General features: G+C 36.3%; 1 protein-coding gene across 1 annotated transcript; it reads right to left on the bottom strand.

The window, feature by feature from the left end:
- Positions 1-113: 113 nt before the first annotated feature.
- Positions 114-11050, bottom strand: cdc42ep1a (CDC42 effector protein (Rho GTPase binding) 1a). Its single transcript, XM_073828035.1, has 4 exons — positions 10895-11050; positions 8619-9043; positions 6070-6863; positions 114-3909 (listed from the first exon to the last, which is right to left on the bottom strand). The coding sequence occupies exons 3-4, from the start codon at positions 6521-6523 to the stop codon at positions 3299-3301; spliced, it is 1065 nt and encodes a 354-aa protein (XP_073684136.1). The 5' UTR covers positions 6524-6863; positions 8619-9043; positions 10895-11050; the 3' UTR covers positions 114-3298.
- Positions 11051-14380: the final 3330 nt, after the last annotated feature.

Raw genomic sequence — 14380 nt, 5'->3', positions numbered from 1 at the left:
CTGACACGCTTCACATCAGCTATTTATACATAAGCTTATTCTGAAGCATGACATTTGAAACATCGAAACAGTAAAATCTTGCTCACACTTGTTAAAGCATTTTAAGGCCGATGTTGTTCATAGCTTCTTTTTAATGAAAACTTTATTTGCTGTCATTGATAGGTAACATACATTGCTATTTTGTACATTTCTTGTGCAAAGCCGCACATACGTACAGTATGTACATATTAAATTGTGATTAAAAGAATGGAGAGGTCAACTCCTCTGTCATTATAAACAAAACTCAAAATTCTAATTCAAACAAAATTCATATTAATATTTAATCATGATTTCATAATATGTTGGTGGGCATCGTATAATGTTACTGTATACTGTGTTGCTCTTAAGATATTTATCATGTAATAAAAAAAATAAAAAAAATTACAGTCATAATTAGTTTTTTTTTTTTTTTTTTTTTTTTGCTTGTTTTGTTTTGTGCCTATGAAAACAAAGCACATCACAGTTTTGTGCATCACAGTGACCAGTAGGTCTTCGTCTTGTGAGTTTGCTGGTTTCTCAGGAAATGGGTTATGAATATGAGCTATTAAAACTACATGAATGCAAAATGCAAAGTGTTTTTGTGTAGTAGATACAAGATAGCTAGCACATATATATCTGTAATTCTAAATGGTATCACTGTACATTACATACGATAGAGGTTTACTTGAAATCTAAATATTGTAAACTAAAATATTGCATATTTCAATGGCATATTGTTACCATTGTATAGCTAGCTGTGTTTATTGTGCATTACAGAGCAACTGTGGCAGGTTTTATTTCCCTGGATCAAAGCTAATGTTTTAGGGATGAGAAAGTAGGATCAAACCTATGTAAAAAAAAATTGAGACGCAAAAATATAGATCTCATATTGCATGTACACTACCAGTCAAAAGTTTTGAACAGTAAGATTCTCAATGTTTTTTAATGCATTTGATCCAAAGTACAGCAAAAACAGAAAAATCTTGAAATATTCTTACTATTTAAAATAACTGCTTTCTATTTGAATATGTTGTGAAATGTAATTTATTTCTGTGATCAAACAACATTTTCAGCATCATTAGTCCAGTCTTCAGTGTCACATGATCCTTTCAGAAATCATTCTAATATGCTGATTTGCTGTTCAAGAAACATTATTATTATCATCATCAATATTTTAAAAGTGATGATAAAGACATTTGTATGTTACAAAACATTTCTATTTCAGATAAAGGCTGTTATTCTGAACTTTGTATTCATCAAAGAAACCAGAAAAATTCTACTCGGTTGTTTTTAACATAATAATAATAATAAATGTTTTTTGAGCAGCAAATTGGAATATTAGAATGATTTCTGAAGAATCATGTGACTGGAGTAATGATGCTAAAAATTCAGCTTTGAATTTTTGCTGTACTTTGGGTCAAATAAATGCAGGTTTGGTGAGCAGAAGAGACTTTTTTTAAAACATTAAAAATCTTACTGTTCAAAAACATTTGGCTGGTAGTGTAATTCTGATGGTTTTTTGTTCTGTTCTTTTTTGTTTTATGATACTTTCTTAAAAACACCATGAGCACAAGGGTAAATAACAGTTCATTAGCTTTCATTTTCCCCATTGCAAAATGAAGAAATATTTTCAAAGGAGTTGTTCATCCAAAAACAATAATTCGATCATTACACTCATGTTATTATGAACCTGTATGGCCTTCTTTTTGTAGAACAAAAATTTTTAGACGAATATTGTTGGTGCTCTTTTTCATACAATGAATCTGAATCAGAACTTGGGCTGTAAACTCGAAAAAGCGCTATAAATTTAACAAAAGTAATCCCATTGACTTGTGGGTTGTCGGTAGTCTTCAGTAATCATTCAATAGACCAAATTTCATTATTGTTACATTTTTACATATTTAACTGTGATTAAAGAGACACCCCACCCAAAAAGAAAAAACCTGATTTCATTTTCACACTCATGTCATTCTAAACCTTCCAAGCATTTCTTTCTTCTGCAGAAAAAATGTTGGGAAGCAAACAGTGTTGCCAAGTCCACAGTTTTCCCGCGGAATTATGCTATTTTAGCACTGGTGCCACGGGTTGTTTTTCATGTCTGCGTGTTGAAGCGACCCCAGTAACTTGATATTTAGCCCCTGGAATGCAAATTTTACCAGGGGAACCCTTCCAAAAAACGTGTATTTTGTAAAACCTGGCAACCCTGGAACCAAGCAACATTGAATTCCACTGACTTTTTAATCATACTTTTAACATGACAAAAATAATTCTTCAAAATATCTTCTGTGATCCACAGAAGAAAGAAAGCCCTTTTTTGGAATGACATGAGGTTAATGACAATACAATTTTCATTTTGGGGTGGAATATCCCTTTAAAATGATCAATTACTTTTGCTATCTATTGACATCTGTCATAGCTCTCCTTGGGATGTTCATGGCAGAAGTAACAACGTCATATTCCTGAAAAATTGTTTTCATCTTTTTGATATTATCTTTATCTCTTTAAATGAATCAGTTTATCCAGAACACAAAACCAGTCTGAATGATTCATTCAGAAATTGAACCAGAACTGATTTGATTCTCAGGTGACTCAGTGATCCAGTTCACAGCCCAGAGGAAGAGAATATTATAAGTCATTAACTATCTTTTGGGAATTCTGGCTAAAAAATGGTTTCAGAAAACTATGGACTACTTTAATGATACTTTCATGGTGCTTTTTTATCATTATGGAGCTTGACAGGCCCAGTCCTCAATCAATTAAATTCTAATAAAAAAGAGTGGATTTTTATGCCACTCTTTTCTTTATTGCAGAGAAGAAAGAAGTGGGTTTGGAACAACATGAGCCTAAGTAAATAATGTTTTTGGCTGAACCATCTCTTTAAAGGGTTAATTCACCAAAAAATGAAAATTCTGTTATTAATTACACAGCTTCATGTCATTCCAAACCCGTAAGACCTTTGTTCATCTTCAGAAAACAAATTAAGATATTTTTGATGAAACTCGAGAGCTTTCTGACCCTCTATAGACAGCAAGGGTCCTTCCATGTTCAAGGTCTAGAAAGGTATCAAGAACATCAACAAAATAATCCATGTGAGATCAGTGGTTCAACCATAATTTCATCAAAATATCTTCATTTGTGTTCTGAGGAAGAGCTAAGGTCTTACAGGTTTGGAACGACATGAGGGTGAGTAATTAATGACAGAATTTTCATTTTTGGGTGAACTATTCCTTTAATAGTGCTGTACGATTTGGACTTTTGGCATCTCAGGCATCTCATAGTGTTAGACTTTGATTTCTTCCTCTTCATCAGCATAGCTGTATGGTCCTCTCTTATGAGAGTTGTTGGTGTTTGTATTCTTGAGTCCTCCACTCCCATAATGACGTGCCAGCACATCAGCAGCCCTTTGGAAACTTTCCGGCTCCATGCCGTGATCCTCAATGGAGAAGGAGCGCATCCGATCCCCCAGCATGGATTTTTTAGGAGACTCACCATTTACAAAGTCTGAATGCTTCCACTCTCCTCCATACAACCGCGTCCTACCATCATCGTCTTCTCTCAGCAGAGAGTCCACCAAGGACGTGGTTGCGTCTGAGTCCACCTCAGAGTTATCATCGATCGACTGTGTTTTTTCACTGATGGGATCTGGTTTTTCACACATAGGGCTGTCAATCATAGCAAAGACTTCAGACATGAGGGAAGGGCCCAGATCAAGAGTGAAAGAGTTCATGGAGTCAGAAGGACTGATGGAGTCTGAACAAGGGAACGATGGGACACCCGTGTCTGTAAGCGAGCCTTTGTGGATTTCAGGCGGGCAGGCTGAGGGAGAACTGCCCTGGGCCGGACGCTCAGTGCGGGACAGTCTCGGCAAGGTCACAAAGCCAGACTCCAAACCTGCAAAACAAAAGAACAGTTCTTGCTTTTGAGTTTGACCAACAGAGGGCAGTGAGAACAAACACACTGCACATTTAGCACTTCCTGACCTCAGCCTAAGCAAAAGCAGCAAAAAATTCACCCATATGGTTGGATGCCCTTAAAGGGATAGTTCGCCCAAAAATAAAAAATTTTACTAATCCTATAATCTTAAAAATATCTACTTTGTTTTACACAGAAGAAAGAAAGTCATACAGGTTTAGAACAATACAAAGAACTAAATAAATGATCCCAAAATGTTAAACTGTCCTTTTAAGATGTGTGGTTCTGACCATATAGAGCTCTGTAACAGTGCACATTTGGCACAGAAAGGCCTGTGATTACAAATTACAGGAAAACTGTGGATACTGAAACTCTTCACATGATTGGAAACAGGGCTCCAAGACGGGATGTGCGCTCAGCACGAAAACATCTCATTCATAGCTCCCGGGCAGAACAACTGTATAGCCTTCAGTCTGATGAAAGTTTGATAGTCATTCACTCAGCTGAACTGAACACTTAGTTTGCTTACTAAAACTCTCCATTGATAATTGAACTAATCAGACTGTTTGGGTTTGCGTTTGATGTTTTTTTTTTTTTTGTTTGAGTATGCAGGGGGTTTGTTTTTGAACAGGCTTTTCTGTAGTGCAGCCAGTGAGGCATGTTTGAGGTATTTGAATGGGTGAGGCAGACGCTGATCGTTGAACTGTAATGTCTGGGTCTAAGGAGTCTGGGATTGCCACAGGTGTTTAGATGGTTTATCAAACAATTTCTGTTTGATCTGATGCATGTTTCCCTGAGGGACACAAAGCAAGTAAACAAACATATTTAATTCAGACAACACAGTGGCTGCATACACAACCAATCAGAAGTTTGAAAGAAGTCTCTTATGCTTAACAAGGTTGCATTTATTTGACCAAAAATATACTAAAACTGTAAAATTATTAAATGTTATAACAATTTAGAAATTTTAAAAGTTTTATTTTGTGATGGCCAAGCTGAATTTTCAGCAGGCATTACTCCAGTCTTCAGTATTCTAATATGCGGATTTAGTGCTCAAGTAAAATTTGCTTATTTATTGCCAATATTAAAACAGTTACTGAGTAATATTTATACTTTTATACTGATACTTATAATGGTTAATTTTTGGTGGAAACTTAAAAAAAATTAACTAATACACATTTTTCTGAAATTAATCGTGATTAATCATGATTAACCCCACCATTACACATTACATTTTTAAATATACTTTGATATTGCAATAATTTCACATTCAATCTTCAAATTAATGTAGAAATGACAAATATATTTTTAATATTTGTTAAATATTTTTTAGGACTGAAGGTATCACTGATACCAATATTACTGATGTCTCTAGGAAATTAAATCTTATTTTTCCTAATATTTAACCACTGGCTATAGCAATTAAACATAATTGAGAGCAATCAATCTGAACATTTATTAGACTTTAAAAAATAACAACTTCTGATTTAAGTGAACTTAAAACAATCTTCACATAAACCCATTATTAACCTGTGCCCTTCAGCAAGTGTGAAATATACAGAAATTGAATACAGCTGTCAAACACTAAATACTAAATTAAATATAGATGAATCCTTAAAGCTACAAAAAATATTAGGTTATTTGGCTGCTATTACTTTAAGAGCTACCACTGCTGAACGTGATGCGGATCAACAGTTCACAAAATCTACCATTTGATGTGGTCGTAAAGACGTTCTGCGACTAAATAAACACACTTCTTGTCAAGAAAAAAAAAACCCCTAGCCCAGCTCCTGCGTTAAATATTTTTAACGCCTTTAAATTGAAAAAATAATTGCTTGTGTTAACACACTAATTTTTTATATTGTTAATCTTGGGGACTTTGTATGGGATAACAAAGTGACTGGCATAACTTACTGCGTTACCTTACTAGTCACTTGAAAAAAGTAATCTGATTACGTAACTCGCGTTACTTGTAATGCATTACCCCCAACACTGATGAGAAACCTGACTGAATTATCTTCCATCTGCCGTTTTAATCACTTCTGGAGAGACTTCTGTACACACAGAACACCCATAACTTCAAGGCTTCGCTGCGACATTTGAATCTGAATCTGTCAAGGTGAACACTAACGGACTCACCATACAAGTATGTGGAGCTCTCTGGTGTTTTGGGTGTACTAGGAAAAAGCACTTTCACAGGACAGCCATTGGGTGAGTCCACGTCCAGCCGGGGAAGGGAAATGGCATTCTTTATGATTGGAGAAACGGGTGGAGGTGGGGGTGAAAGGTCCTTGGAGCCGCCGCGGGGCCTGTCGGGGGTCTTGCGGACATGGCGAAGTGTGCGGGAGAAGAATCCCTCATTCTTCTCCGAAGTAGAGGAGGAGTCTCCATCTGCGTTATTTCCTGCTCCACCATGGTTGCTGAGGAACGAGGTGTCCCCAAACACGTCCCCTCCACGGCCCACGTGCATGGTGTGGCGGAAGTCCCCCAATGGGGGACTGATCATGTCCGGGGTGAGGTCACCTTTAAATCGACGCTTTCCTGAGGAGTGGGAAACCAGGCCTTTCAGGCCAGCAAGCTTACCTAAGTTCATGGCTTCTTCGAGTACAAACTGTAAGTTTCCAGAATCAGAAATCCACAAAAAATAGTGAGAACACCGTAAGAAGGCAAATTATACACGTATCACCCTTCAAGCTTCAAAATATCTCAGCAGAAAAACAACCGCAGTTAAGTGGAAAGTTCTTCGCACAGTTTCTCAAAAAGCAGACGCATTCAGCTATGTCCCGTTTTGGCCATCGGTCTTTGTTCATATCCAAAAAGATTCTGTGAAGATAAATGTGAGTTGAAAATATGCATGACTCCAATTCCTGAAAACCTCTGCTGCATATGTGGTCAGAGATTCTGGGCTTCACAGTTGTTCTGGGTTTGTGCTTCTGAAAAAAAAATCAGGTCAGAAATAAATTCAGCTCGGGCTGCAGATATCTTTGTGGTTTAGTCTGAAACCATGTGCTCCTTCTTTAGTAAAGTCCAGAGAGTCTGTTGCTGCATGCTCTGGAAGATGCAAATATTAACAAAATATCTGTAAACAATTCAGTTGCTAAAAAGAAACTGACGCAATATGGGATGAAACTACAGCTTTTGCTATGATAGTGCACATATACACTACCAGTCAAAAGTTTTTGAACAGTAAGATTTTTAATGTTTTTTAAAGAAGTCTTTTCGTTCTCACCATGCCTGCATTTATTTGATCCAAAGAACAACAAAATCAGTAAAACTGTGAAATATTTGTACTATTTTAAATAACTGTTTTCTATTTGAAAATATTTTAAAATGTAATTTATTCCTGTGATCAAAGCTACATTTTCAGCATCATTACTCCAGTCTTCAGTGTCACATTTTTTATTATTATTCTCAATATATAAAACAATTGAGTACTTTTTTTCAGGATTCTTTGATAACTAGAAAGAGCCAAAGATCAGGATTAAGTAAAAAGTTTGTGTAACATTATACACTAGACCATTCGAGTCAAAAAGAAAGAAATCATAGAAATGACTTTTATTTAGCAAGCATGCGTTAAATTGATCAAAATTAATGTTACAAAAGATTTTTATTTCAGATAAATGCTGTTCTTTTGAACTTTCTATTCATCAAAGAAACCTGAAAAAAATCTACTAACCGTTTTCAACATAATAATAATACGTTTTTTGAGCAGCAAATCTTAATATTACAATATTAGAACGATTTCTGCTGGATCATGTGACTGTAGAAATTATGCAAAAAATTCAGCTTTGAAATCACAAGAATAAATTCCATTTTAAAATATCCAAATAGCTAATTTGAATAGTAAAAATATTTCAGAATTTTACTGCTTTTGCCATACTTTTGATCAAATAATTGCAGGCTTGGTGAGGCGAAGACCCTTCTTTAAAAACATTAAAAATCCCAGTTTAAAAACTTTTGACTGGTAGTGTATATTTAAAATTGACTAATAAGTTTTCCATTGAATGATTGAGTGTAGTGCCCTTTAAATGCCTAAATTCAGCTTTGACTCCTCAGTCATTCACTTGCAGTGTACAGTATTTTGGTCGTTCACTTTAAGGGTATCCTGTTACCAAAGTATGTGCATTTACCAAGGAATTTTCCACTCTCAGATTGTAAATGCAAAGACGTTAGGGCTACATTTCACAATGAAAGGAAGTAAAAAAGTAGCTCTATTTTTCTATTAAAATCATTTTCTGTCATTTTTTCCATATTAAAAACATTCAAATAATAGATAAAAATGTGGTATATTATTAACTAACAGTTAAGCTAATGAAATGATTTTATTATAAATTAAGATGTAAAGACCACCAACACTTAGACTTTATTAGTAGTTTATTGGATCTTTTTTAGTATTTAGACTTTTAATTTGTGCTCGACTGTAGAAGTCATGAGATTCATTTTAAAAGGAGCAAAGTCTCATGTCTTACTCCATCAAACCACAACAAGCTTTGCTTTGGCTGTGTTGCACATTTCACGCTAAATTACCAGTAAAGACTCACCAAGTGTGATAAGCACAAGTCATTTAGCCAAACCCTCTACCTGATTAGTGTCAGGTCATAAATCATTTACATTCTGCTGATTGGATCTAGATGTAACACTACAACTTTTTTATATTATAATGTTGAAAACTTACAGAAGCCACATACCTTAATCAGATCAATTTGATTGCATGCTTTCCCAATCCAAGTTCATTCCGTGACCCTTGACCTGCACCCTGCTGATGTGTAAGGCGGCAAGGAGGCTTGTTGCTTTATCCCCACATGTATGCTCTTCTCATGCTCCTTCACTCCCACCGGCCTCTGCTCCTGATCCTTTGTTTTTAAAGATACTCAAATCCAGCGGCCCACTCGCCAGGAATCCCCCGGGGGAGATAAAGGGTCTTTAAAAGGCAATAAATTAAATGTAATAATCTGGGCAATAGTAGGGCTTGACGGAGGCTCCTTAAGGATTGGTCATGTCCAGGATAAGCCCCTAATCCCTCTTCCCTTCCTTCACCCCGAATCCCCCTCTGCTGGCTTATTCCACTCAGGCGTCCCAGTTTGAAGGGGTTCTTGTAAAATCAACAAACGTCCTGTATGAAAGAGTGAAACAGGTGGATGTGTAACACAAATCATAATCAAAGCGGACCCAAAAAAGTCCAATAGTGAAAATATGTTTCTAATGTAATACATTTTTACAATACAAATCATATTATTAGCATAACAATTTGAGTTAATGTCCATATTGAGATCCATGGTCTAAAATGTATTTTGGGCCTATTTTTTCCTACCTATATTTTCCAACATCTTCTAAGAAATGGAAATGATTGCTGGCATATGTCGTGTAATGTGCTAAACATACCATAACCAGTTTATACACTGACATTCAGCAGAGCTGCTGTTGCCTTTTGACATGACAAACGGCAGTAAACCAAAACACTGTCTCATAATTGCTGCAGCCGTTTTTAGTAGATGCAAACAATGCAATTATGTCTGTGCATTGTTTGAGAGACGGAGATGCGCACATCAACCCATAAACCGCAGACTAATAGATCCCGTGTGTGAATGCATGCCTGGGGGAACCATCTCTGTCTATTACAGACATCCAGTACAGTACCCACATCCCAGATTGGAAACATGTTTGGGGTTTTTCTCTTCTTTTTCCTCTGCGGGACTGTCGGCCTTTCTTCATGTGGGCGTAAATGTTGATCTGTCTGATCTTAACAGCACTTGCTCTTTGCAGCCGTCCACTGCAGAGTCATGCAATAAGTGATTTGAACATCACAAAATGGTGTTTCTTAACATATTTCTCTCTTATTCCACTGAAACTACATCAACTAGACTACACTACTGTATAACTTACTTAACTAGGTGAACAAACATTCAAGATAAGGCCTCATTTTTCCTTTTCACCCAATGACCTCCACTTTTTTTTTCTCATCTCACGTGGTCCACAGAAAAAAAAAAGGGCCTGCCAAGGCGTAAATCATGATTACAAATATACTTATTTCATCATCTGAACATATCCTATTTTTACTCAAAGCACTCAGCATGACCGTCTGGCAGAGTGAGTCCTTTATGGAAAATACCACCAGTGCAAACACAATCTCAATGGTTTTGTGTGAACATAAACAGGCTGTGTCTGCTTTAGTCATGTCTTTATTATCTTATTTACTCTTTTTATCTTTGTTTAGAAGTCTAAATGCTTTCTATAAAGCAGTTACTTCATCTAAACTAGGCACAGTGGCACAATGAGTAGTTAACAGACCTCTAATACAAAGTAGTTTCAGTTAAAAAGAAAACTGGCAAATCAGAGCAACTAAATATATAGGACAAGGACAGATCAATATTGCTAAGCTTAAATGTTGATGTAGCAGTTTTCACTAGTCTATTGATCTACTCATTTGTGAACTTTGGATTTCACTGCTTCACACAGAAATGTCATCCTAGTTTATTTACTTTAGTAAAGGCACAGTTTAACATAAAAAAGTAGAGTGGCAAGTAACTGCATGTTTTCCTGATCAGTTTCCCAAAACCAAAACTATTTCAAGTTTATTAACTAGTATGTAAAACTTAAATTCCAACATCTAATTATATTAATTTATCATGAAGATTACAATTAAATGAATCAAAGTCTGTGTTTGACTGCCACTCATAACGGGCATGAACTGTAAGTATGCTGTGGAGCGCGCATACTAATTTTACAGCAGCACAGATTAGGTTTCCTCCGTCATGCACACAATAACACACGACTAGTCCGTCTTTATGCCACAGGGTAGCCTACTCGCTGACTAAATTAACTGTTAATTAATAGTACGCACTAAACAAAACGCGAATTTAGCATACTAAATATGGTATGGTCTTAAATAAGTCTACACAATTCAAAACGCTGAGACAAAAATAATCTCGTTAATGTGACAACTGAGTAAACCAGTACAACTCACCTCGTGGGTTGATGAATACAAGTATATCATGCCCCCAAAAAGTGATGAATAAGATTTATCTCCACATATATGATCCCTGCAGCCCACCATAAAACTTTTCTCTTTTGTACGGTCTTCAGTTTGAGAAGCAGCGGTCAGTACGGAGCTCCGTGTCAGTCTCAGTCTGCTGGAAGCGCGTTTGGTCAGGGGAGAATCGGGGGGCGGGCATTTCGAACACTACTTGGACAAGTTCCATGTTCCCAGTGTATTCACTGCCACGACTGTATATCTCTTGAGTAGTTTTCAGTTTTGGGACATTTCAACTTGCTTATCGCGTGTAAGTGTTGAAATGTTACATTTCTTACGTTTAAAGCTGTGTTTATTTAGGCCTATTTATTTATTTGCTGTAAACGGATAGCACTTTTGGGGTAATGCCATTATAGTGATGTATACTTGAATAACACTTAAAGGGCCATGATGACATGGATTTGTTTTTATTATTTTAATATGTTCCTTGAGGTTTACTTATAATGTTAATAAAGTTTTTAGCACAAAAATAAATACATATGTGGAAACATTACTAATTTTAACCCTCATTCTGACCCTCTGTCTAAACGACCTGTTTTTAAGGGTTAGTTCACCCAAAAATGAAAATCCTGTCATTAATTACTCACCCTCATGTTGTTCCAAACATATAAGAGTTTCGTACATCTTCGAAACACAAATTAAGATACTTTTGATGAAATCTGAGAGCCCTCCAATATGCTGCTAGGGCCACGAACTGTTAAATAAAGTCATTATTTTTGTTTTCGTTGCACACCAAAAAATTCTCGTTGCTTTTGAGGTTGAGACACTAATGTCACATGGAATATTTTGTTGATGTTCTTGGTACTGTTCTGGACCTTATATGTGGAAAGACCCTTGCTGTCTATGGAGTGTCAAAGAGCTCTTGGATTTTATCAAAAGTATCTTAATTTGTGTTCCAAAGATAAACAAAGGTCTTACGGATTTGGAACAGCATGAGGATGAGTAATTAATGACAGAAACATGTCCTTTTCTAGACAAAGCATTATGAAATCATTTACTTACCATTTGTGATGCAGCTGCAGTCAGATCTTGTACCACTTCGTCTTTCAACAAATGTTTCTTTGTAAACTCTCCATGACACTGTGCCTCGATTACAAAATTGTCCAAACAATCCTCTGACACGATCCGGGATGCCATTAAAAATAAATTATCCACTTGTTCCTTACACTGGGATCCTTATGATATCTGTACAAAGACGTGTACATTCTTTAACTTCATTTGTCCTACTCCTATTGACGACAGACTCAAGCTCATGGACTGTCAGAAAGTAAACACGCATCTGTATACTTTATCCAGTGCAGACAAGATAGCAGCAGTGAATGTAATTTCTATTTGCTTTTGACGCAACATGACACTAGCATTCAGCGTATTCAAGTGATCAGTCATTAAGCCATTGAATGCCAGTGGGCCAGCAGAGAAGAAATAGTTGAATAAAGTCGTTATTTTTGTTTTCTTTGCGCACAAAAAATATTCTTGTAGCTGCATAAAATTACGGTTGAACCACTGATGTCAAATGGAATATTCTGTCCTTGGTACCTTTCTGGACCTTGAACAGGGAAGGACTCTTGCTGTCTATGGAGGGCCGCAGAGAGCTCTTGAATTTCATTAAAAGTATATTAATTTGTGTTCAGAAGATGAATGAATTTGGAACGACATGAGGATGAGAAATTAATGACAGAATTTTCATTTTTGGGTAAACTATCCCTTTAAAGGGCGGGTCCTTTAAGGGTTCTCAGTAATCGGCCACTGTTATTGGCTAACGTCATTGCATAGGAAACAGTATCAATGCCCCCTGCTAAGTGTTTTGACACTCGAAAAAAAATGTAATTTCCAGACACGCACCATTGTGAAATCATTTACTTACCGTTTGGAATGCAGCTGCAGTCAGATCTAGTATTGCGTCATCTTTCAACAAATGTTTCTTTGAACATGGTAGTGGCATTGCTGTCTATGCAGGGTCAGAAAGCTCTCGGATTTCATCAAAAATATCTTAATTTGTTTTCCGAAGATGAACAAAAGTCCTATGGGTTTGGAAAAACATGAGTGTGAGTAATTAATGACAGTATTTTCATTTTTGGTTGAACTATCCCTTTAATCTCTCAGCTCAGCAACAAGATTAAATTTTAACTATCCTTACATTTTGATCAAAGCATGCGCTGTGCTCAGGAATTGTAATTATGAAGTCTTCAGTTTTCAAATTTAAATAAAGCATCCCTGTTTGAGGATGTTTGCTTTCAGCAGGCTTTGCATAAACTGCAAAAAGGCCTTTGATCAAAGTCTAGATGGCTTTAGTTTTGGTGTCACCATTGGGTCAAAATAACTCATAACCCAGAGCAGTGTTGTTGATGTAAGCAGATCAGTAGATCAATGAAAGTCCTGCAGTTTGTATCCAAGAGCTACGCATGAGCATCAGTGGGAAATTGATTAGGATTCAGAACAGGCCTCTCATGTATTGAGAGGGAAAATAGCCCGGAATAACACACTGATCCATTCAAAACCACTGCTGCTGCTGTTAGAAATGAGAGATGGATTCGTAAAAAAAGAAGGAAAAAAAGCCATTGGGGAGGTGAAGTCATCATGGATTATAAAACAGCCATTTTAGAGATATAACTGCATCGTCTGCATTTGATATCAACAGCTACAACAACTTTGACAGTGTGTTTTTGTCTATGCCTGTTTGTCTGATCTTTTCTGTCATATATCTTTTCATCTATATTTTCTGTTTTTCTCTGTCCTCCTTCATTGTCCCATCGGCTGCTCTATCTTGTTCTTCCTAGAGTAAACAATCCCCTCTGCTCAAGCATGCCAGCTATTTGCTGCGGATAACATGTAGCTTTTGGATATTTTTCAGATTCTGGTCCCAAAAGGGAGGCAGGGTTATAATTTTAGGTTTTTCTCTCCCCTTTCTGACTTCACAACAGTCTATCTTTCCTTTTTTTTGGTCCACCCAAGTCTCTGTCTTTCAATCTGTTTCCCCCAATTCATCCTCTTCCTTTCCATTCCAGTGCGTAGTATTTTGCTATTATTAGTATTTTGTATTCACATATGATTATATGCAGGGGCGCCGCTCGCAATTTTGGGCCCTATGACAAAATATGAGTTTGGGCCCCCCCTACTACAGCAAAGTAGATCTCTGGGCCCTTAGAATCGTCCTAACTTACCCCCCTTTAGCGGCACCCCTGATTATATGTGACACAATAAGTTTCATTATTTCACATTAGTTAGTTAACATGAACTAAACAAATACCTCCACAGCATTTATTAATCTTAGGTAATGCTAATTTTAGCATTTACTAATGAATTATTAAAATCACAAGTAGTGTTTGTTAATATTAGTTAATGCACTGTGAATTAACATGAACTATAAATTTCTGTTTACTTAAACTAAATGAAAATTAGAAATTACATTAACAACTAAAT

The sequence above is a fragment of the Garra rufa genome, chromosome 22, assembly GCF_049309525.1.
Source record: "Garra rufa chromosome 22, GarRuf1.0, whole genome shotgun sequence".
NCBI classification, from domain to species: Eukaryota; Metazoa; Chordata; class Actinopteri; order Cypriniformes; family Cyprinidae; genus Garra; species Garra rufa.
The sequence above is the reverse complement of the archived record's forward strand: the minus strand, read 5'-3'. Positions and strand labels throughout refer to the sequence as shown.